Source organism: Anabrus simplex, chromosome 11 (genome assembly GCF_040414725.1).
Source record: "Anabrus simplex isolate iqAnaSimp1 chromosome 11, ASM4041472v1, whole genome shotgun sequence".
Lineage (NCBI taxonomy): Eukaryota > Metazoa > Arthropoda > Insecta > Orthoptera > Tettigoniidae > Anabrus > Anabrus simplex.
This window is the reverse complement of record NC_090275.1, coordinates 135,489,894-135,516,301: the sequence shown is the minus strand read 5'-3', so window position 1 is coordinate 135,516,301 and position 26,408 is coordinate 135,489,894. Positions and strand designations below refer to the sequence as shown.

The 26,408-nt window shown below is 39.6% G+C and overlaps 1 protein-coding gene across 7 annotated transcripts in view; it reads left to right on the top strand.

Annotated features, from left to right (window-relative positions):
• Positions 1–26,408, top strand: part of LOC136883343 (uncharacterized) — a 169,713-nt gene that overhangs the window by 9,621 nt on the left and 133,684 nt on the right. For 4 of the 7 annotated variants that reach the window (XM_067155588.2, XM_067155587.2, XM_067155589.2 and 1 more), the window contains exons 2-3: positions 10,451–10,632; positions 22,232–22,439. In XM_067155588.2, coding sequence (XP_067011689.2) covers positions 10,456–10,632; positions 22,232–22,439 — 385 coding nt within the window. In that variant the 5' untranslated portion in view covers positions 10,451–10,455. Of the gene's footprint in view, positions 1–10,216; positions 10,633–22,231; positions 22,440–26,408 lie in introns of those variants that run through there. The other 3 variants (XR_010861241.2, XM_068229693.1, XM_067155591.2) reach the window with 2 other exon arrangements.

Sequence of the window (26,408 nt, the reverse complement as noted above, 5' to 3'; positions counted from 1 at the left end):
TATTTCTTTCAAGGCACTTTTAATAATTTTGTCAGAATACCTCTCAAAACTCCTGCATATTGTATTTTTCTCGGCAGTTTGAGATGTTATAGATGTTGATTCCCATAGGGAACCTGAAATATTTGTCCTGAATGAGTACATTTATAATGCCAATATAAATGGTAATATCCAATGTCCAATAATGGACCATTTATATTGGTATTAGTTTGAGATGTATTAAGGACTGTAAATTTATGATCAGATTTAAGCATTGGTGAGGATACCAATGACTTTATTTTATTGTGAAGGTTATTTATGACAAGATTTGAGTTAAAAGTAACGGTATTTCTGAAAGGCACGCCAAGATATTGGACTTCTTCTCCTTGTTTTAAGCAATGGATTACAGTATTTTCTTCGATCATCTAATTGTTCTCCTTAACTTTTCCCTTCCCAGTACATATGCTCTTGGACTTCCTAACATTTATACACAGGCCAGTTTCCTGAAATAGTTGTATTGACATCCTGTTCAGTTCACGTGCTGCCTCTTTTTTCCTCTCTGTAATGAGAGTGTCATCAGCAAAGCCTATAACTGTGAGAGGAGCCAGGCTGAGTGGCTCAGACGGTTGAGGCGCTAGCCTTCTGACCCCAGCTTGGCAGGTTCAATCCTTGCTCAGTCCAGTGGTATTTGAAGATGCTCAAATACGTCAGCCTCGTGTTGGTAGCATTACTGGAACATAAAAAACTCCGACACCTCGGCGTCTCCAAAAACCGTGAAAGTAGGTAGTGGGACATAAAGCCAATAACATTATTATAACTGTGAGAAATAGTGAATGTGGTGAGTGTGATTTACCATACTGCAAACATACGCTATCTTCCTAAAGTTTATCGTAAATGTAGTCTGTGCATAGATGGTGACAATGGAGAACCTTGCCAGACTCCTCTTCGTAGAGAGGTCGGTTTGGTTTCCTCTTTCTACATCTCTACTAAAGTAGTGTTATCTATTTGTAAGTTTGTTATTAAGTCGGCCACTATAAAACGAATAGGTTCATCAGTTATTGTCATTCTGAGATGTTTGTGGCCTCTATTATCAAAACTTCGATATATCTTGGAATACTACTCTAACATCAACTTTTTAGATGGCTGCAGGATTCCTCGTAATATAGATGTATTGATTAGAGTTCCTGGCTGATTACTAAATTCCCTTTGATGCTGGTTAAAACTTACAAGAGATCATATCTGTCCATCAAGAACTCTTTCAATAACCCTCCTAATAACCAAGCAAATTGTTATGGGCCTCCAATTGGAAAGGTTGCTAGCGTCATCATTTTTGTATAACAAAATCGTTCGAGCCTTCTCCCATGTTGTTAGCATGTTAGTAGATAGTGGATAGTTTGTAATAATTATTTAGCAGGCGGTACCATCCCTAATGACTCTTGTGCGGGGATACCCGTGGAGCAGAAAGAGGTTAAAGAAAGTGCCGGGGTGAATGGGTCTAACTACAACACCAAGAATTGAATTAAAACTTTAACAAAGGTTATATTTCTTTAGAATTTCAAACTCAACAATTTTTCACTGAATGAACATATCAATGAAACATCAGGTACAATGACAATTGGAAAATTCAAGCTTCAGTCCTTGACAATTCCGGGCTACAAGCCCCTAGGTTACAAATTTACAATTGAAAGTGGTATTATTTAGTTAAGGGCAGAAATCCCCTAGTTCAAGGGCACTTGCTCCCTAAATACAATATCTAGCCTTCTAGAGGCACTCTTTACTATTACTAAAACTTTGAAAAAGAGCTAACTGGCTCTCAGTTTCTTCTAGCCTACTCAAGGCAACATCAAAAACTTACAATCTCTGACCTCTCAAGGCACAACTTACAAATTGAAAATAATTTTATACAGGGGTATCTAGTACCCAACCTACAGGGCCTTTGCGAAAAAGAACAGGTTAAATAAACGGCTCAAACACAAACTGAATGGAGGTGTACACTGCACTCCAAGATAATGAAAAAATTAAAATCCTACAGGGCTCTCGGCCGATGAAACAGGGGCTATTCCCAAACTACTGAGGTGGGTCACATGGAAATTACTTTAACACATTACAGTTACGAAAACGTAGTCACCTCAAACCAAGATGAAGGGGAGCTCGAGAGAGTAACTCACTCTCTATCCCCGATTTACAGTTAAAGATTTTATGAAGTTTCTGCAATAGCCGAAAGAAAAGTTACACATTAGAAAAGTATTGTTACATAATTAAAGATTCGGATCTTCCCCTCAGAAAAACTGCAGAGGTAGCTACAGAAAAGAGAATTTATGTGGCCATTACCTTGTACATGTTCTGGCTCACAATTAAATTGAAATAATAAATAACGTAGTTCAACCTATTCAATACAAGTAAATAAGGAATATGTTGTTACATTCCTATTTAATTATAAGCGGAAGCGGTACTGGTTTCGACCCTAATCTGGGTCATCATGAGCCGAATAAAATGCAAAAACAATGCATAGGTAAATAAGAAATTAAAGAACGAGACCTTAACAAAAACAGTGGAAAAAGCAATATAAGATAATGGAGATAGGCAATGCGCGATTTCAAATCGTAAAATCTAGAAGAAGTAGGAGGTCAGTCACTTAAGGTGCATTCTGGGCCTTCATATTTACTAAACTGTATTGTGACTTCATGCCTGATAGTAAATGGAAAATAAAAATGTAAATAGACTCTGGGATGGGTTTAAAGAAATTGTTGAGGAATGCAAAAACAGGTTTGTACCTTTAAGGGTGGTAAGGAATGGTAAAGACCTACATTATTATAATAGAGAAATAAAGAGACTAAGAAGGAGGTGCAGACTGGACGAGTTAGAAATGGCTGTGGAAGTAAGGAGAAATTGAAGGAACTTACTAGAAAATTGAAGCTAGCAAAGAAGGCAGCTAAGGATAACATGATGGCAAGCATAATTGGCAGTCATACAAATTTTAGTGAAAAATGGAAGAGTATGTATAGGTATTTTAAGGCAGAAACAGGTTCCAAGAAGGACATTCCAGGAATAATTAATGAACAAGGGGAGTGTGTTTATGAGGATCTTCAAAAGGCAGAAGTATTCAGTCAGCAGTATGTAAAGATTGTTGGTTACAAGGATAATGTCGAGATAGAGGAGGAGACTAAGGCCAAAGAAGTAATATTATTTACATATGATAAAAATGACATTTACAATAAGATACAAAAGTTGAAAACTAGGAAAGTGGCTGGAATTGATCAGATTTCTGGAGATATACTAAAGACAATGGGTTGGGATATAGTACCATATCTGAAGTACTTATTTGATTATTGTTTGGTCGGAGGAGCTATACCAAAGAATGGAGAGTTGCTATTGTAGCCCCTGTGTATAAAGGAAAGGGTGATAGACATAAAGCTGAAAATTACAGGCCAGTAAGTTTGACATGCATTGTATGTAAGCTTGGGAAGGCATTCTTTCTGATTATATTAGACATGTTTGTGAAATTAATAACTGGTTCGAGAGAAGGCAATTCGGTTTTAGGAAAGGTTATTCCACTGAAGCTCAACTGTAGGATTTCAGCAAGATATAGTAGATATCTTGGATTCTGGAGGTCAAATGGACTGTATCGCGATTGACCTGTCTAAAGCATTTGATAGGGTGGATCATGGGAGACTACTGGCAAAAATGAGTGCAATTGGACTAGACAAAAGAGTGACTGAATGGGTTGCTATATTTCTAGAAAATAGATCTCAGAGAATTAGAGTAGGTGACCCTGTAATAATTAAGAGGGGAATTCCTCAAGGCAGTATTATCACACCTTTATGTTTTCTTATATATATAAATGATATGAGTAAAGGAGTGGAATCGGAGGTAAGGCTTTTGGCGGATGATGTTATTCTCTATAGAGTGATAAACAAGTTACAAGATTGTGAGCAACTGCAATGTGACCTCGAAAATGTTGTGAGATGGACAGCAGGCAAGGGTATGTTGATAAACGGGGTTAAAAGTCAGGTTGTGAGTTTCACAAATAGGAAAAGTCCTCTCAGTTTTAATTACTGCATTGATGGGGTGAAAGTTCCTTTTGGGGATCATTGTAAGTATCTAGGTGTTAATATAAGGAAAGATCTTCATTGGGGTAATTACATAAGTGGGATTGTAAATAAAGGGTACAGATCTCTGCACATGGTTATGAGGGTGTTTAGGGGTTGTAGTGAGGATGTAAAGGAGAGGGCATATAAGTCTCTGGTAAGACCCCAACTGGAGTATGGTTCCAGTGTATGGGACCCTCACCAGGATTACCTGATTCAAGAACTGGAAAAAATCCAAAGAAAAGCAGCTCGATTTGTTCTGGGTGATTTCCGACAAAAGAGTAGCGTTACAAAAATGTTGCAAAGTTTGGGTTGGGAAGAATTGAGAGAAAGGGGAAGAGCTGCTCGACTAAGTGGTATGTTCCGAGCTGTCAGCGGAGAGATGGTGTGGAATGATATTAGTAGACGAATAAGTTTGAGTGGCGTTTATAAAAGTAGGAAAGATCACAATATGAAGATAAAGTTGGAATTCAAGAGGACAAACTGGGGCAAATATTCATTTATAGGAAGGGGAGTTAGGGATTGGATAAACTTACCAAGGGAAACGTTCAATAAATTTCCAATTTCTTTGAAATCATTTAGGAAAAGGCTAGGAAAGCAACCAATAGGGAATCTGCCACCTGGGCGACTGCCCTAAATGCAGATCAATATTGATTGAACCTTATATGCAGGCTGGCTCACTTAACTGTCCTCCACTTCTCGTAAACATTTTGAGACAGTGCCGAACATTGCGTGTGTTGTGCTACTATTCAGAAGATTGCACCTTAAGTGACTGACCTTCTACTTCTTCTACATTTTATGATTTGAAATCACGCAGTGCTTATCCCCATTATCTTATATTGCTTCTTCAATTGTTTTTGTTAAAGTCTCATTCTTTAATTTCTTATTTACCTATGCATTGTTTTTGCATTTTATTCAGCTGATGATGACCCAGATTAGGGTGGAAACCTGTACCGCTCCCGCTTATAATTAAATAGGAATGTAACAACACATTTCTTATTTACTTGTATTGAATAGGTTGAACTACGTTATTTGTTATTTCAATTTAATTGTGATACAGTTCAATACGGAACATCATGAAATGTTTATCTTTAAATGTTCTGGCTGCCGAAGAAAGAGGCACCCACTTATAAATACGGTGATCAACTGACAAGGAAACATGAAAAGCCGCAGTTTATTTACCCTCAGGGAAGGTTTAATAGGATTCTGGGCTAATCCGTACACACCCTCTCAATTTTATTGGTTAAGTTCAAAAGTCACACTCAAAATCGAACAAGAAGCCTGTGACAAGTTGAAAATTAATTACAGAAATTTTTGATTGGCTAGATTCAAAACTGGCGGAAAGAAAAGGAAGTGTTGCCAATCCAAAAATAAATGAACATACATTCAGTTATGGAAAACCTAGGAATATGAAACTTCTTTAAGTTATAAGTTCTTCCACCTTGCACCAGAGTGCATGATCAGAGCTTTTTGGTAGTGACATCTGTGGAAAAATGTCCAAACTTCTTGATATAGATTTAAAGTTTTAAATGTCATTGTTCCGTATTGAAGAATATCACAATTAAAATTGAAATAATTGATAAGGAGATTCCACCTATTCAATACCAAAGAATAAGAAATGTAATGAATTACATTCTCATTTAATAATAATTAGAAATTGTACCGGTTTCGACCCTAGTCCAGGTCATCATCAGCCGATTAAAAAATGGAAAACAATGCATAGGATCAGTAGAAGAGGCAATATGAAAAGGAAATGAACGGGGGTAGACACTGCAAAACTTAGAAGAAGTAAAATACAAGTCATTCAAAAGAAAAACAGTGTGCGCAATTCTCTTAGCGGCAGCAAGGCACACGCAGCGCTAGGCAAAGTCCCACAATTATTACGAATAGCGGAGAACTGTTCAAAGCCAGTTATTTAAACACTGTCAGATATAAAGTCACATAACAATCGAACACATACGAAGGTCCATATTCGTGTAGGAGTTGAAGATGAGCAGATTCATTGAAGCAACTTGCCAGCTCCCGGTGATCAGCGCGACACATTCAATATCAGGCACTGTGGTTTCAAACGCCAAAGTAAAATGGAGAATAGCTTGACGATCCAGTTATTTTCCTTGGTTGCGGGAATGTAAGTATATAGATAAATATAATACAATTCAATATAATTGAGTAAGTAATTGTGCTCCCATAGAATTCTTAGAACAGTTGACGTCAACTTCGTATGTGTTTGATTGTTATGTGACTTTATACCTGACAGTGTTTAAATAACTGGCTTTGAACAGTTCTCCGCTATTCGTAATAATTGTGGGACTTTGCCTAGCGCTGCGTGTGCCTTGCTGCCGCTAAGAGAATTGCGCACACTGTTTTTCTTTTGAATGACTTGTATTTTACTTCTATGTTTTACAGTGTCTACCCCCGTTCATTTCCTTTTCATATTGCCTCTTCTACTGATCCTATGCATTGTTTTCCATTTCTTAATCGGCTGATGATGACCTGGACTAGGGTCGAAACCAGTACCATTTCTAATTATTATTAAATGAGAATATAATTCACTACAGTTCTTATTCTTTGGTATTGAATAGGTGGAATCTCCTTATCAATTATTTCAATTTTAATTCTTGATATAGGCCTATAGCAAGCAAATCAAGGAGAAATTCAATCAGTTTAGAAAACTTCACGATAACACAATTCCTCAATATTTTAGTAGTGACATCTTCTGATTAAAGTTTCAACTTTATGTGGCATCAATTTCACCATTGACCGATAGAGGAGTTCATTAAGGCACTTATTTTGAATGCGCAGTGTTGAGGTGTACCTCCCGGTACATCTCTAACAAGAACATGGGTACATCCTGCTGCGTTGTTGCCAAAGCTATTCCTTGCTTAGAGATGGTGGTACTCAATCCGTTTCACTCAGTTTAAGACTATATTCACTCCTTACATTAGAATTTTCCACAGAAAATGTTTTCATGAAATGTTCATGTATCTCTTTACTTTCAGTTGGACACCTATATATTTGCCGTCCAGAACATGACATATTACCTTACTTCGTTGGTTTTAAAATAGATATTGAGTGACCTCATAATTGTACCTAGCTTTAAGTTTTACATGGGCCTTTTTTGTCGCACGTTCTGGATTAGATATTTCATTGAAAGTTCTGTTATGTTATCGAGATGTGTTTTCCTCCTGGCTTCATAATATTTAGTAGCTGGATGTTTCATTTCTTTTAAGATGTTTATACTTTTGCTCAAGATATTGGCAAAGTCTTCAACAGATTCGTCATATCCTCCAACACTTCTACTTTAAAGTTTTTAGCATTGGAGTGCCTGATTTAAAAGGATTACTGTGATAGAGTAAATCATGTAATAATTTACCTTATACTCAATACTCAATAAGGCAAATACTTGTCAGCCTTGTTAGGGATTAAGTAGTATAACCATAATCTTAATTTATATAACATACAAGTTTGTACTATATTTTAATTACTATTGCAATAATTTATTGACACTTCAAGTAATCTGGCAGTCAATCTTCCTCGATGAACAACGTAAACAAGATTACTGAATGGGTACTAACTTAGGGGAATAAATGAAACAGTGTGTACCATTCAGATGTTGGCATTTCGATTACTGGATTCTTATACCCAAGACTGCATGATCGCGGTTTAATTAAGATGCCAATGTAAAATAAGTTTACATTTAAAAAGTTAAAAAATATTTATGAACGTAAGGAAACTACACATAATGACCGTAATGAGGCAAATAAACAATATATATACACTAACTTTTATCAGATAATCACTGCACATAGTGACAGTAACCAGACAAATAAACAATCTATATACACTAACTTTTATCAGATAATCACTACACATAGTGACTGTAACCAGACAAATAAAGAATCTAGCCTATATACACTAACTTTTATTAGATAATCACTACACATAATGACTGTAACCAGGCTAATAAACAATCTATGTACACTTAACTTTTATCAGGTAACCGGACAAATAAAGAATCTATATACAGTAACTTTTATCAATCACTACACATAGCGACTGTAACCAGACAAATAAACAATCTGTACTCTAACTTTTATCAGATAATCACTACACATAGCGACTGTAACTAGACAAATAAAAAATCTATATACACTAACTTTTATCAATCACTACACATAATGACTGTAACCAGGTTAATAAACAGTCTATATACACTTAACTTTTATCAGGTAACCGGACAAATAAAGAATCTATATACACTAACTTTTATCAGATAATCACTACACATAATGACTGTAACCAGGCTAATAAACAATCTATATACACTTAACTTTTATCAGGTAACCGGACAAATAAAGAATCTATATACAGTAACTTTTATCAATCACTACACATAGCGACTGTAACCAGACAAATAAACAATCTGTACTCTAACTTTTATCAGATAATCACTACACATAGCGACTGTAACTAGACAAATAAAAAATCTATATACACTAACTTTTATCAATCACTACACATAATGACTGTAACCAGGCTAATAAACAATCTATATACACTTAACTTTTATCAGGTAATCACTACACATAGCGACTGTAACCAGACAAATGAACAATCTGTACCCTAACTTTTATCAGATAATCACTATAAAACGAATAGATGCCATAAAATTCATAAGTAAAATGAAGGAAGGACAACAACACTAAGACGTGTAAAATATAGAACTATAGATGTTTAAACGATAACATGCGAGAGGTACAGCAGCTTGTGTTTTCATTGAGTCATAGCCTTCTGTAGTAAAACAAGTAACGAAGACATTAAGAAATTGTTTATACCGAATACAGATGTGTGTATGAAAGTGAAAAGAAGTGTTTGAAATGTAGTGTTACAGAAGGTGAGATAGATCAATTTGACCACAAACAAACAGATACTGAATGACATTTGTGATATTTGACCAGAATGATACAATACTCACTGTCTTAGTATGGCGTCTATCTGTTGCATGGAATACATTTGAGTAGTAACTCTTTCAATCGTATAAATATCAACAGTAATTATGAAGGTTTCCTTTACAGCTTCCATTAAGTGAGGTGTTCAACACGATGATGTACAATTGAACACCCTCTCATACCTGGGAAGATGGCTCTGTGTACATATTTGAAATAAATTTTAAATGTATTTGTCATCACACAGTAGTAAAGACATAGTAGAATACTTTAAAACATATGATGAGGACTAATTTTCTACTGAGCAGGTTTAGGTTTTGTTGCTGTCAGCTTGTTGGCAGCCCTGAAGATGGTATTCCATTGTTTCCACGTCTTATCATTTGTACATGGGGTGCTTGCAGTGCTTGCTGGTTATTGCCTGTGAGTGTGAATTACGAGATGTTTGGTGGAACGGGGCATATTCTACATTAGAAAAGAAGAATATAATGAAATGCTCTTTACCTTGTCCCTGTTGGTGGAGGTGGTAGAATAACATCCACGGTATCCCCTGCCTGTCGTAGGAGGCGACTACTAGACAGAGGGCCAGGGACTGAAGTTGGAGCGTGGGTTGCTGACCACGGTATCCCTGCCTGTTGTAGGAGGCGACTACTAGACAGAGCACCGGGACTCAACTTGGAGTGTGGGTTGCTGACCATGGTATCCCCTGCTTGTTGTAGGAGGCAACTACTAGACAGAGGACCAGGGACTGAAGTTGGAGCATGGGCTGGTGACCATGGCATCACCTGCCTGTTGTAGGAGGTGACTACTAGACAGAGGACCGGACACTGAAGTTGGAGCATGGGCTGGTGACCATAGTATCCCCTGCCTGTTGTAGGAGGCGACTACTAGACAGAGGACCAGGAACTGAAGTTGGAGCGTGGGCTGGTGACCATGGTATCCCCTGCCTGTCATAGGAGGCGACTACTAGACAGAGGACCAGGGACTGTAGTTGGAGCATGGGTTGCTGACCATGGTATCCCCTGCCTGTTGTAGGAGGTGACGACTAGACAAAGGACCAGGGACTGAAGTTGGAGTGTGGGCTGGTGACCACGGTTCCCATACCTGAGTCTGGCGTTGTTCCCACTTCCTTGTGCCAGGCTCCTCACTTTTATGTCCTAACCAACCTCCCTTGGTCAGCTCTTGTTCTTTCCCTACCCTGACGGTACTTGCATTTTCACGCCCTTCGTGGTTGGCAAATACCTTGATTTATCGAAGTGTTTGACCTCTTCCAATTTTTTTCCCTCTGATTACCGTTGATAGAGGAAGGTTGCCCAGTTGTACTTCCTTTTAAAACAGTAACCACCACCATCTCCCTCTTTACTGAATGCCTATTCAGCAAGTATGCTAACATGCAGTCAGATTGTTCAGAAAATGTGCTTAAAGTCCTGTGTTCTGTTGTAGGAGACATGTATGCTCTCCATCGACTTGCGGTGCGGTGTTTGTCCACCAGAGGACGTGTGCGGAGGATGTACTCAGACCAGAACGTTGTTGTCTCGCCATTTCCAGATGTGGACGTCCCTTCGACGATGTTACCCGAATTTGTCTGGCGGGGTTTACCAGCCTGGCAGGATAAAATATGCATGGTGAGTGTCTGAAACTACCAGCGATCTATCCAATTGGCTCTCCTTTTCTTTTACTGGTCCTTTAATAATAATAATGCTATTTGTTTTACGTCCCACTAACTACTTTTACGGTCTTCGGAGACGCCGAGGTGCTGGAATTTAGTCCCGCAGGAGTTCTTTTACGTGCCAGTAAATCTACCGACACAAGGCTGTCGTATTTGAGCCCCTTCAAATACCACCGGACTGAGCCAGGATCGAACCTGCCAAGTTCAGGTTAGAAGGCCAGCGCCTTAACCGTCTGAGCCACTCAGCCCGGCTTACTGGTCCTTTTGTCTGATTGGTGTTAAGACACTTTTTAAAGAAAAGATATCAAATTAGTTCTCTTTATATGTCTTAATTTAACAAAGTATTCTACTATGCATTTACTCCTGCGTGGTTGCAAGTTTGGATTGCACATAAAACGCAATAGAGGTCTCGTGACTACGTCAACGCTTTGCGTTTTTCACTTTCTCCCTGTTTCTTTGTCTCTTCCCCATTGATTTCCTCTCTCTCTCTCTACCTGTGTTCTCACATTACCAATCCGTGTACTCCCCACCGTCATCAGGAGAAGCAGTTTGTGGCCGGATCCTCCTCACAAGGGGCAAACGTGGACGAGTGATCATCAGCGCTAGGTGGCTTAGAGGTCATGCGGTGGTGGTTACCAGCAACAGTAAATGATGTCTGACAGTTAGAAGAATGAAGGGAATGGCCACAAATAACTCCATAGCCCAAGTAAATCTAATATTATGACGGCCAGAAACGAACAAACGTTGACCAAGAGGGGTCGTATAGGAGCCTGGCACAATGCCAGACTCAGCTCTTGGTCACCCTTTCAACTGCCGTTGATGACAGGCAGGGGATACCAGGTTTATAGTGGCAGACTCTAGCAGACTGAGTTAGTCACGAGACCAGCCTAGAGGTGCACACTAACAGACTACCATGATTGCTCGCTGCTAGCTTCCGAGCGCTCTGGATTCTACTCCCAGCCACATTACAGATGGTTAGTTTCCTTGGCTTGGCAACTGTCCCCCACCATCCCTGCAACTCACACAAGACTTCCTTACAAAATAATAGCCACTCACTCCCCACAACTTGTATCCATACCAAAAATGTATTTTTAAAGGAAAAATTATACAAAAATTAAAAGGTAACATTGGAAATGACAGAATACTCAGTTTAAGTTAGAGCCTCCATGGCTCAGATGGCGGCGCGTTGGCCTCTCACCGCTGGATACCGCCGTGGTTCAAATTCCGGTTGCTCCATGTGAGATTTGTGCATGACAAAGTGGAGGCGGGCAGGTTTTTCTCCGGGTAATCCAGTTTTCCCTGTCTTCTTCCATTCCAGCAACACTCTCAATTCTCATTTCATAGCATCTATCAGTCATTAATCACTTTGGGAGTGGCAACCCCATCATACTAATACCCTATATCTGATTCATTCATTACATCCCTGACCCGGTCATTGACCAGAAAACTCACCAGGGTGGAACAACACGCCTGGCCAGTAGCTATAGGTGTGGCACCTCTCATGTGGGTTGGTTACCACCTGTGTGAGGGGTCACAAGATTAAGATTTAGACTTACATGAGTGGAGCTCATATTAGGCACGTTTTTCTGTCCTTGTGAGTGTCCATATAGTATAGAGGTGGCACTTACATGTGACTCGGTCTCCCGCCCAGGTGAGTGTCCACATGGTATAGGGGTGGCACTTATATGTGGCTCATGTGAGTGTCCACATAGCATAGGGGTGGCACTTACATGTGGCTCATGTGAGTGTCCACATAGTATAGGGGTGGCACTTACATGTGGCTCATGTGAGTGTGCACATAGTATAGGGGTGGCACTTACATGTGGCTCATGTGAGTGTGCACATAGTATAGGGGTGGCACTTACATGTGGCTCAGTCTCCTGCCCATGTGAGTGTCCACATAGTATAGGAGTGGCACTTACATGTGGCTCATGTGAGTGTCCACATAGTATAGGGGTGGCACTTACATGTGGCTCATGTGAGTGTCCACATAGTATAGGGGTGGCACTTACATGTGGCTCATGTGAGTGTCCACATAGTATACGGGTGCCACTTACATGTGGTTCATGTGAGTGTCCACATAGTGTAGGGATGGCACTTACATGTGGCTCGGTCTCCCGCCCATGTGAGTGTCCACATATTATAGGGGTGGCACTTACATGTGGCTCATATGAGTGTCCACATAGTATATGGGTGGCACTTACATGTAGCTCATATGAGTGTCCACATTGTATATGGGTGGCACTTACATGTGGCTCATGTGAGTGTCCACATAGTATATGGGTGGCACTTACATGTGGCTCATATGAGTGTCCACATAGTATATGGGTGGCACTTACATGTGGCTCATATGAGTGTCCACATAGTATATGGGTGGCACTTACATGTAGCTCATATGAGTGTCCACATAGTATACGGGTGGCAATTACATGTGGCTCATATGAGTGTCCACATAGTATATGGGTGGCACTTACATGTGGCTCATATGAGTGTCCACATAGTATATGGGTGGCACTTACATGTGACTCCATCTCCCGCCCATGTGAGTGTCCACATAGTATAGGGGTGGCACTTACATGTGACTCGGTCTCCCACCCAGGTGAGTGTCCACAATGTATAGGGGTGGCACTTACATGTGGCTCATGTGAGTGTCCACATATGAGTGTCCACATAGTATATGGGTGCCACTTACATGTGGCTCATGTGAGTGTCCACATAGTATACGGGTGGCACTTACATGTGGCTCGGTCTCCCACCCAGGTGAGTGTCCACATGGTATAGGGGTGCCACTTACATGTGGCTCATGTGAGTGTCCACATAGTATAGGGGTGGCACTTACATGTGACTCGGTCTCCCACCCAGGTGAGTGTCCACATAGTATATGGGTGGCACTTACATGTGACTCCATCTCCCACCCATATGAGTGTCCACATAGTATATGGGTGCCACTTACATGTGGCTCATGTGAGTGTCCACATAGTATACGGGTGGCACTTACATGTGGCTCGGTCTCCCACCCAGGTGAGTGTCCACATAGCATAGGGGTGGCACTTACATGTGGCTCATGTGAGTGTCCACATAGTATATGGGTGGCACTTACATGTGGCTCATATGAGTGTCCACATAGTATATGGGTGGCACTTACATGTGGCTCATATGAGTGTCCACATAGTATATGGGTGGCACTTACATGTGACTCCATCTCCCGCCCATGTGAGTGTCCACATAGTATAGGGGTGGCACTTACATGTAGCTCATATGAGTGTCCTCATATTATATGGGTGGCACTTACATGTGGCTCATATGAGTGTCCACATAGTATATGGGTGGCACTTACATGTGGCTCATATGAGTGTCCACATAGTATATGGGTGGCACTTACATGTGACTCCATCTCCCGCCCATGTGAGTGTCCACATAGTATAGGGGTGGCACTTACATGTGGCTCGGTCTCCCACCCATGTGAGTGTCCACATAGTATAAAGGTGGCACTTACATGTGGCTCAGTCTCCCGCCCATGTGAGTGTCCACATAGTATAGGGGTGGCACTTACATGTGGCTCATGTGAGTGTCCACATAGTATAAGGGTGTCACTTACATGTGGCTCATGTGAGTGTTGTTGTGATTATTGGGATTTGATTATTTGGACTCGGAAGACGGCGATGAATTATGTATGTAAAGTATTTATTCATTTGTTTGTTTTGGTTTCTCCTCAGTGTGTGAATTTTGGAATTGTTTGATTTGTTTGAAGTTAATATGATTTTAATATTATTTGATTGTCATGGTAATTCTGGTGCATACTGTACCACATGCGCCACATCGGCGTGGGATATTTCCGGTTTCGTAAAGTTGCATCAGTTTAGAAATTTCTCAAGGCTTCCTAAATGTTCTTTGTCAGCACTATTTTTTTCTGCGCTCCTATTGGAGAAAATAAAAGTAAATGTGATTGGTAGGTGAAGGAAAACATCGTACGCTCATTGGCCGTAGTAAGATTTCATAATTTCCGGAGAGAAGCATTGTCGCTGGAGCCTTGCTCTGCGAGGGCGTCTTTTCTGTTTGACCACTGAAGGGAACGGTCACCTTCCAAGGTACGGGTCTTCTTGGCCCCGCCATCCGGTAAGCACTTGATTATTTTGTAACTTTTCAGGTATTCAGTTTCAGATGTAGTGTTTCATTTAATTTATCTTGCTGGAGCGTACCCGTGTTTCCTTCTGCTTCCAAATGTTATCATTATGACTTAGCCGTTTCGGTAAGTCACCTCACTTTGTTAAGAGATAGTTCCCATTTGTTGTTTTGTAAATTAAATGTTATACGCCTTTCGAAATAATCTTTATAAGTAATATTTTCCTCGGAACTGTCTCGTTCATTCCGCTTTATCATGGAATATTCATCTTTGGGTTGGGTACCCTTTCTCAGAAATGTTTTTGAGGGGGCAACCCACTGAAGATGCTCTGCTCCATGATTAGACGTAAATGTTTTTCTCCTTTGATGTACATCTTCACTTTAGTATGACGTTACCTTCTTTTTACTTATTTCTAACTGTTTTGGTTTTTTAAAGGTAACACCACGACAGTGGAACGTCATGTGTGATGTTCCGGTGTAAAAGAAATTTAATAACTAAATGCTACCCTCATGGTAAACTGTAAATTGTAATGGTTGTTGAAATAATGGTAATACTAAATTCCCATGAAGGGAATTAGATATTTTTCCACCAATAGAGCATATCAAAAATCAGATCAAAAATTGGATGTATGGCTTTTCAGGCGTTTGCTCTGATGTTGAAATAATGCCGTCAAAATTTTAATGGTATATTGGCTATTGCTTTATATATGAAATTGCATCTAAATTGTTAAGTAAAGTTTAGGATTACATTGACTTCGCTTCTTCAGCATTACCAATACCTTCCACCACCTAGATATGGTTCCCAGCCGCTTCCCGGTTATCCTTTCTTAACAGTCATGTTGGTTAACCTGTTTGTTTTATTTTTTGTGATTTATGTGCTTGCAAATTTAGTTTCGTACATGTTGACATGCCTAGTGTAGAGTACGTTTGGTGAATGCACAATGGTAGCAAACATTTTCTCTTCATTAAACCTATTAATTGTAACCTTACCCTTTGGAGAGATTACAAGTGTCCACATAGTGTAGGGGTGGCACTTACATGTGGCTCGGTCTCCCGCCCATGTGAGTGTCCACATAGTATAGGGGTGGCACTTACATGTGGCTCGGTCTCCTGGGCATGTGAGTGTCCGCATAGTATATGGGTGGCACTTACATGTGACTCGGTCTCCTGCCCATGTGAGTGTCCGCATAGTATAGAGGTGGCATTTTTTAACGGTATTAATTTATTATTAAGGGTTTCTTGTTTTTTGTTTAAAATGATATCCATTTTTTCATGGGTGTATCTTTGAAACGAATCCCACTCTAAGGGTAAAAAATGCCAAGACAAAAAATGAAAAAGGCAAGGCTTACTCTTCAAATTCAGAAACTGAATTTGAAGAATACCCTTTCCCGTTAAGAACATTTCTAAGGTTAATCTCACTGAGGAGGAAATGAAAACCCTAAGTCAAGGCCCTAATTTCAATTGGATAGGTAAGAACAAAGAAAAAGAGCTAATAACTACCATTGCAGAAGTAGAAACGGCTATACAAAAGCTCCGTAACGAAGTTCAAAGTGACGTCAGACACGAGGTAAAAAAGAAAATTCCGTACCTTGTAAAAGGCATAAAAGTTTCCCATAACAGAAATAAACCCACTTCAAGTTTATCACATAAAATAAAACAGGAGGAAATAGTAATTACCAAAGCTGAAAAGGGGGGCACAATAGTAGTTTTAGATAAGGAGGAGTACATAAAAAAAACAGAACCTTTTTTCAGCAATAGCACTTTTTCGGAAATAGATCGAGACCCTACAACTAATACTCAGAAAAAGTTAAAAACATTATTAAGAAATGAAACCTTTATTTTAAGTGAACAAGACGTCCAAAAACTGATAAATATGAATCCCGGCCTTCCAACAGCAAGGGCCTTACCCAAGTTACATAAAGAAGGAATTCCCATAAGACCAGTAATAAACTTCCGCAACAGTCCTACTTATAAAACATCTCAGTACGTACATACATTCCTAACCAAACATTATGTTTTTCACAACAAGACACCAATAAAAATTCTGTAGATTTTTGCAAAGTACTCAAAAACTTTAAATTAACACCACATCAAGTAACATGTTCCTTTGACATCAAGACATGTATGCAAATATTCCAGTGGATGAAACAATAAAAATTATCAGGAAGAATCTAATAGAACATAGACAACTCAGCCTACCAGAAGTAGAAGATTTCATTAATATACTCAAATTTGTTATGAAACGCAATTACTTCACTTTCAATAAAAAGATATATAGACAGGAAGGCCTCCCAATGGATGCTCCCGCTTCGGGCATTTTAGCCAATATTTACCTTGATTACCTCGAGCATACCAAAATAATAGGACAAATAGAAGGTCTCAATTTATGGATATGCTTTGTAGATGACACTTGCCGTAATAGACCGAAGAGTGAACAATAGTGACGATATCCTCAATAAATTAAATACACTTGATTCTAGAATAAAGTTTACAGTAGAAAAAGAAAAAGAATGTTCCATAAATTTTTTAGACATAAATATAACATGGAAAAAGGAAGAGTTTGTCTTCAAGTTATACAGAAAACCCACTTTTACTCCCATTACAATAAAGAACTACTTATTGCACCCGGAATCGCAAAAAAGGTCAGCTTACTACAGTTACATATATAGAGATTTTAATATACCCCTTACACACACAGAACGAGAAAAAAAACTTCTCTTTATTCGCAAACAAGTCCAATACAACGGTTTTGAACTAAAAATAATAAACAAAATAATCGGTAAATTCAAACAGAAATTACAAACTAATCTAACACCTGAAATAAAAAAGAAAGACAAATACGCCAAGTTCACGTTCTATAACCCCAACTTATATACAGTAACCTTTTTTTTTAGAAAATATAACTATAAGATTGCGTATTCAGCCAGCAATAATACAAAGCAAAAATTCTTTAATTACAATAGTGTTAATTCCCTAGGAAAAACAAACATTCTGAATCAGGAGTTTACAAATTTTAAAGTGTCATCAATGTGAAAAAACTTATGTCGGACAAACAGGGCGCAGTTTTACTGTAAGATACCTAGAGAATGTCAATGCTGAAAGACATTAAAAAATGTCCACGATGGACCAACACATGAGTTCAACGGGACATCAGTTCACAACCATAGAGCAGGATTTAACTATATTGCATAAAATAAACAAAGTAACTCTTCTAAATACATTAGAAAATCTATATATTTATTTTGAACAAGAAAACCAATCAGGACAATAACCTGAATGAAACAATTGACAATAGAAACCCTATATTGAAGGGATATTATCAAGTCTTGAAACTTTAGGCAAAAGAAACAATACAGACAGTAAAAGGATAGATAAGACCGAGCCTCCGCCATTTTCTACATCCCATCTCCCCACCCCTTCTAAAGCCAAAGCCTTGACAGTAAGCGACACGCTTCCTCCCCTCTCCGCAGCCTTGCCTCCCCAAAAGGAGGAGCAAACAACGGAACACACACACCATTATTATACTAGACGTAAAGCAGCATCAAACGTTCCCCCTCCAGGGTCACAGTAGAATTGGAGTCTAACAACAGCAAGGTAAAGAACCATTTTATACATTAAGTTATTATGTTATTATTATGTTTTCATTACAAAAACAAATTCCTATTTCCTCATTTCATTTTATTTCAGAAATTGAGACAAAGCTCCCTTCCCAAAAATTGACCAGCAATCATCTTCAAAGTTCCACATTAGACTCAATTTAGGGCACTTTAAGCAAGCTCATAATAAATAACAGCTTACCTGGAAGGAGTGAAAGGAAAAACATTCAACAACAATTTGAACAGTGTCATGAAGCCAATCATTTTAAAACCTTTTAACCGGAAGACAGACATTTTTAATGTAACAAAGTGAAACTTTTAACAACTATTCCAATGAATAGATATAGTTTTTAAGCTGACCAACCATGTAAACATCCAGTCTCATTTCATTAACCCATTAACCCCCACATTGTTTTAACATCATTTTAATTTAATTTGTATTCTAGTAGTCTTTAAGAGAATCAATGTACTTGCAAATAACGAGTTCAGAAACTCAGCGATTCACCTAAGCTTAACAACAGCTGAAGATGTTCCCAAGTGAGAACGAAACATGCACTGTTTACAAATAAAAATTTGCTACAAAGCAAATAAAAAGTATCAAAAAGGTGGAAGATTTTCAATTATTGTAACTCTCAGCAAGAAAAATGTCAGCACCCTTAGCATCAAACTTGATTTTGATTTTAGTTTACTATATTAAAATTTCAAGTCTGATGTTATTCCGAGTGACATAATCTACCACTTTTGAATGATGTGAGTGAAGTGTGTCCTGTCAGTACCGTGAGTTTCTTGTGAGGTGGGAAACCTCATAACACTAGCAATGTCTTTACTGAATGTGAATCATCATCATCATCATCATCATCATCATCATCATCCATTTCCCTTATCCATCTCTCACCAGGATAACCCAACAAAAATAATTCAAAACATTGAAAGTGTAGCAAGTGAAGAAAGTGAAGAAATGGCAGAACATCGAACACCACAACCTCCTGATTTTGCTCTATCCAGTTCAGCTTGTTTTTTTTTTTTTTGGAGAGGATCTCAGCTACAGGTTTGGCACTACTGCCATCACACTGTAGAGTGCGTGAAAGTCGCCCGTAGTGGGCCAAATCAATGAAAGCCAGAAGAATATTGTTCCTCGCTGATACCTTCCTTTTGGGTGTTGAAGCAGTGTGTTCGTTAGGTGAGTGCTCAACCAAACAGTGTTTGAGTGCTCAACCAAGCAGTGTTCTAGTTGTGTACCTTCCCAGGTCACCTGGACTCTCCTTTAGGCCAAACTGTTTCTTTAGATGGAAGGTGCAGACTTGTGCTTTTGGTGGATCATACAGAGCATGTGAGAGCTTCTCTTCAGCGTGTTCAGAAGTGCTAGAGCGAGATCATGTGCATAAATAAAACTCTTGGTTCATTGCAGGTGGGGCTGATCCATAGTATAGATGTTAAAACATAGAGGAACTAGTATACTTCCTTGTGGAAGATTCCTCCATCTGCTCTACTGGCCTTGAAAATGAACAAAATATCTTCTGTTTTGTAGAAAGCAGTTTGTAGTCCTGAGTTATTATAAAGAATTAAAACAGCAGTATACCATGGTTTACAGTGTCATGTCAATAAAAACTAACCCAGTTCCTCTGTTGTTTTTGTAGCTCTTCTATACAATGTGTGTGATGTAGTATTTGGGAAGTACAACTTCTCCCTGTTCTGGATTGAGCATTTGTTCTAAGATTTTGTAAAGATGGCACAAAGAAGAGATTGATTTTTAGTTCTTGGGATCACTTGCATTCTTTGCAGTTGTTGGTGCAATCCAACAGCCACTGTGAACTAGAAGGACCAATCTTTTTGAATTGTTCAATGTAGAGAGCTGCTGCTGTACTCTACTAAGATGAAGTGATGAGAAAGAATACTGCAGTTTTTCTGCTTTTGTCTCTGGTTTGATTGCAGATTCACTTTGTTTACAAGTTTTCGAGCAATTTGATTTGCGGAGATATAGGTATGTACTGAGGTCGTTACTTAGGAGTCAGAGTAATCTCCGGGTGTTGTCTACCTCCTCCATTAATTTAATCCGTTGGTTGTGTTTGGATTCAGAAATCGAGGAATTGACGCACTGCTCGCTTGAGATTGGTTCGTCACTGAAAGGGCTCTTTCTTTCAAAAGAGTGGACGTTTCGGAAGTAAGATCTTGAATGTAAGTGGTCTTACAGGCTCTAGAAATATCCTTTTGGGAACAGCACTTGACAGCTTCTACAAACTCACTGTATGCCTCTGGAATGGGATGAATTGTTGTAATACTCTCATCGAGCATTGCGGTGAATTTTGCCAGTTTGCCTTTCTGAAACTGTACCTTCGCCTGAAGTGTAAAGTGTGTTGGTGTATTGCTGGTATTAACTGACACATAACTGGACTCACAAAAATAAGATTGGGGTTATATCCGCGTTGCCATCTGCCGCTCTTAAAAGATGGGGGGAAGTTTGTTGTCATGGAGCCACTCTAGTACAACATCTCCATTTGAAACGTCCTGAGAGTAGACATGTGGCTGTTGAAATCACCAACAGTAAGAGATCCTCTCTGACTATTGAAATTAGCAGGTTGAGGCTTGTAGATTACAAGGTTGCTAACTTTGTCAAAGATAATTTAGATGTTGTTTTCCTCTGAGATTGAAGTCAAGAGAATCTGATGATCTGGTTTGGCTAATATGGCACTGCTGTATTGATCATGTTGGCCACTAATATAATTCCTGGAACCTTAGAACGATGCTGGTGAATGCAGTGGCGGCCGGTCAAAACGTGCTACCGGGCTCCAGCACGTAGCTTGGAACTGTAAGGAATTAATTATTATCAGTACAATTATCCTGGTGCCTTTTCTTTGTTTTGAGTACGGTATGCATTTGTGTTTTGTGAAAATCAGGACGAGATCTGTTGAACACCTAGCTCTGTTCTCCCGGGGAACTCCTCTCGTGCTCATGTGAAATGAGCTCTGGCCTGTAGCCTGGAGGAAGCAATACGCAGGCGCAGCCAAGCTTGCAACATTCCCCGTAGCTGGTGGAGTATACCATCAACCGGGATCAACTTTCACTGATCCCGTCTATGGTTACTTGTCCTCCCGCAAGGGGGTAGAAGTGCTCGATGCCTCCTGCTACCCTGATGTTGAACGTGATAAGCGATTCTGCCACTAGAGAGCAGCATCGTCTGGGCTCAAATGTACAGCATAACTGGGAGCAATCTATCGCAAACATAACGTTGTTATTAAGGTAACCAACCAATATCCATCTTCCTTTTGTGTCAAAAATAAGGAATTCGTACGTGAGTCAAAGAACCTTGGACTGACCCTAAAAGTTATCCCGCATTAGAAGGTAAATTATGCTGGTAATAGAGGAGGTCTCAATGATTCAGTTGGTAGGCAGCACTTTCAGTTGCTTTCTGCGGTGTTTGATCTTGCGGTTATATTGTTGATGTGTGTTTTTCTATCACTGTGTTAGTGTTAAAGTTCATATGGAGATTTATCCAATTATTTATCCACTACAGTGTATATCAAGTGAAATTAAACTAGTGTTCTTAGTGAGGATCTATATTTCCAAGATCCTGTTTGCACTGAAGATTGAAAACAGCGTATTTAACATTTTTTTGTAGCATGTAGGACGATTTTTTCACGAGCCGCCACTGGGTGAATATCCCTATGTATTTCTTGGACACACAATAAAGCACATTTATGGGTACAGCAAAGGTTCTTCTGTACACTTTGACAGGCCTCCTATGTTTACAGAAATGATTATCTTACTTACTCATCTTATGAGATATGGAAGAGCTGTCATGTCATTGCTTGGTGTTGAGTGTGACTTGTATTGTTATAGGAATGCAGCCTGACTGGACGGCGGTACACATTCGCACAGAGTCGGGATGCTGCGCGCCGCTTTGCTGTATCCCTACAGCGGATGAGAATGGAACCTGGAGACGTACTGGCAGTGGTCTTACCTAACATTCCTGAATTTGGAATCGTGACTCTGGGAGCCGTGGAGGCGGGGCTGACACTCACCACCGTGAACCCCAACTACACTCCCGGTAGCCACTGTTAATAGTGAACATGTCTGTAGTGTTCTTCTTACAGGTTAGAAACACAGAGGATTGTAATCCACCGAGCTGTAGCATGCTCCAGCCCCTGTGAGGAACAGTGGATATTTTTGTAGGAAATATAATAACTAACCAGGGTGATGGGAAGGAGAAAAGGGAGGAGGAAGTAACTTTTGCAGCTGTCAGGAAAGATAGGGCTGACCAGGAGGGGAGGGGATCAAATGAGGTGGGTAGGGTTGAGGCTCTGGTCATGGGGGGTTTCATCTTTAGACACGTGGAGAAAGTGTGTGGAGGAAAGGGAACCAGGGTAAAGTGCTATCGAGGAATTAGGTTGAGGCAGATGTTGAGGAAAGTAGAAGAGAGGGAGGAGGGGAAGGAGAAGGTGGTAGTGTTTCACGTTGGTACCAACAACGTAAGGCAAGCTGATATAAGTACCAACATAGTTGGAGATGTGTGGTATCTGGTAAATGCAGCACGGGTGAAGTTTAAGAAAGCGGAGATTGTTATTATTGGAATACTGTTGATTGGGGATTTAAATGAGACTATGGAGTGGGTATGGGGGAAACTGAGAGTGAAATTTCTAGATCCTAATGGATGGGTAGGAGATAGGGATCTGCGCTCAGATAGCTTTCACTTAAACCGCAGTGGTACTTATAAGTTAGGAAATTTGTTTGGAAGGGTAATAGGGAGGTACATTCAGGGAAATGGGGTGGCCTACGGAGCGGTGATAAGGGAACAGGGAACTGGAAATCAAATAGGGATGACATGAAATTGTTAGTGTTGAACTATAGAGGTATTGTAAAGAAAGGAATAGAATTAAGTAATTTAATAGATATATATTTACCAGCCAACGGCCGTAGCCATGTTGAAACACTGGATCCCGTGAGATCTCCGAAGTTAAGTAACATTGGACGTGGTCAGGAGTTGGATGGGTTGCCACGCGCTGTTGGTGGGGGGGTATGGGAATGGAGGAGCGGAAAGGAACTGACCACCTTACCGCACGTAAACTCCAGCTCAGGAACACCTCTGCGGAGGTTCGGACCTGCCTTCGGGCAGAATAGCCCTTACCTTACCTATTTACCAGATATTGTAATAGGAGTTGAATCATGGCTGAGAAATGATATAATGGATGCAGAAATTTTCTCATGGAACTGGAGTGTATATCGTAGAGATAGGATAGGAATGGTGGGAGGGGGAGTATTCATTCTGGTGAAAGAAGAATTTGTAAGCTACAAAAAAGTTAAAAATGAGACACATGAAATTCTAGGTGTAAGGGTCATTTCTAAAGATAATAGGCAACTTGATATATTTGGAGTGTACAGAACGGGAAAGGGTAGCACTGACACAGATTCAGGATTATTTGATAAGATAATCGGCTATGTAGGAAATGATATGGAAAGAAATGTGATTGTAGTGGGAGATCTGAATTTACCAGATGTGATTTGGGAAGGAAATGCGAACGACAAGAAGCATGACCAACAAATGGCAAATAAGTTAATATGGGAAGGAGAGCTGATTCAGAAAGTAATGGAACCAACCAGAGGGAAAAATATCCTGGATGTGGTGCTGGTAAAACCAGATGAGCTCTATAGAGAAACCGAAGTAATAGATGGTTTTAGTTATCATGAAGCTATTTTTGTCGTAGTTAAAAATAAGAGTGATAGAAAGGAAGGTCTTAAAAGTAGGACTATTAAGCAGTACCATATGGCTGATAAAGCAGGCATGAGGCAGTTTCTAAAAAGTAACTATGATCGGTAGAAAATAAACAAGGGGAGTGAGTATGTGAGGATCTTCAAAAGGCAGAAGTATTCAGTCAGCAGTATGTAAAGATTGTTGGTTACAAGGAAAATGTCGAGATAGAGGAGGAGACTAAGGCCAAAGAAGTAATAAAATTTACATATGATAACAATGACATTTACAATAAGATACAAAAGTTGAAAATTAGAAAAGCAGCTGGAATTGATCAGATTTCTGGGGATATACTAAAGACAATGGGTTGGGATATAGTACCACATCTGAAGTACTTATTTGATTATTGTTTGGTCGGAGGAGCTATACCAGATGAATGGAGAGTTGCTATTGTAGCCCCTGTGTATAAAGGAAAGGGTGATAGACATAAAGCTGAAAATTACAGGCCAGTAAGTTTGACATGCATTGTATGTAAGCTTTGGGGAGGCATTCTTTCTGATTATATTAGACATGTTTGTGAAATTAATAATTGGTTCGATAGAAGGCAATTCGGTTTTAGGAAAGGTTATTCCACTGAAGGTCAACTTGTAGGATTTCAGCAAGATATAGCATATATCTTGGATTTTTTTTTTCCTAATGGCTTTACGTCGCACCGACACAGATAGGTCTTATGGCGATGATGGGATAGGAGAGGGCTAGGAGTTGGAAGGAAGCGGCCGTGGCCTTCATTAAGGTACAGCCCCAGCATTTGCCTGGTGTGAAAATGCGAAACCACGGAAAACCATCTTCAGGGCTGCCGACAGTGGGATTCGAACCCAGTATCTCCCGGATGCAAGCTCACAGCCGCGCGCCTCTAACCACACGGCCAACTCACCCGGTGTATCTTGGATTCTGGAAGTCAAATGGACTGTATCGCGATTGACCTGTCTAAAGCATTTGATAGGGTGGATCATGGGAGACTACTGGCAAAAATGAGTGCAATTGGACTAGACAAAAGAGTGACTGAATGGGTTGCTATATTTCTAGAAAATAGATCTCAGAGAATTAGAGTAGGTGAAGCTTTATCTGACCCTGTAATAATTAAGAGGGGAATTCCCCAAGGCAGTATTATCACACCTTTATGTTTTCTTATATATATAAATTATATGAGTAAAGGAGTGGAATCGGAGGTAAGGCTTTTTGTGGATGATGTTATTCTCTATAGAGTGATAAATAAGTTACAAGATTGTAAGCAACTGCAACGTGACCTCGAAAATGTTGTGAGATGGACAGCAGGCAATGGTGTTGATAAATGGGGTTAAAAGTCAGGTTGTGAGTTTCACAAATAGGAAAAGTCCTCTCAGTTTTAATTACTGCATTGATGGGGTGAAAGTTCCTTTTGGGGATCATCGTAAGTATCTAGGTGTTAATATAAGGAAAGATCTTCATTGGGGTAATCACATAAATGGGATTGTAAATAAAGGGTACAGATCTCTGCACATGGTTATGAGGGTGTTTAGGGGTTGTAGTAAGGATGTAAAGGAGAGGGCATATGAGTCTCTGGTAAGACCCCAACTAGAGTATGGTTCCAGTGTATGAGACCCTCACCAGGATTACCTGATTCAAGAACTGGAAAAAATCCAAAGAAAAGCAGCTCGATTTGTTCTGGGTGATTTCCGACAAAAGAGTAGCGTTACAAAAATGTTGCAAAGTTTGGGTTGGGAAGAATTGAGAGAAAGAAGAAGAGCTGTTCGACTAAGTGGTATGTTCCGAGCTGTCAGCGGAGAGATGGCGTGGAATGACATTAGTAGACGAATAAGTTTGAATGGCGTTTATAAAAGTAGGAAAGATCACAATATGAAGATAAAGTTGGAATTCAAGAGGACAAACTGGGGCAAATATTCATTTATAGGAAGGGGAGTTAGGGATTGGAATAACTTACCAAGGGAGATGTTCAATAAATTTCCAATTTCTTTGAAATCATTTAGGAAAAGGCTAGGAAAGCAACAGATAGGGAATCTGCCACCTGGGCGACTGCCCTAAATGCAGATCAGTATTGATTGATTGATTGATTGATTGATTGATTGTAAATAAAAATGTAAACAGACTCTGGGATGGGTTTAAAGCAATTGTTGAGGAATGTGAAAACAGGTTTGTACCTTTAAGGGTGGTAAGGAATGGTAAAGACCTACATTATTATAATAGAGAAATAAAGAGACTAAGAAGGAGGTGCAGACTGGACGAGTTAGAAATGGCTGTGGAAGTAAGGAGAAATTGAAGGAACTTACTAGA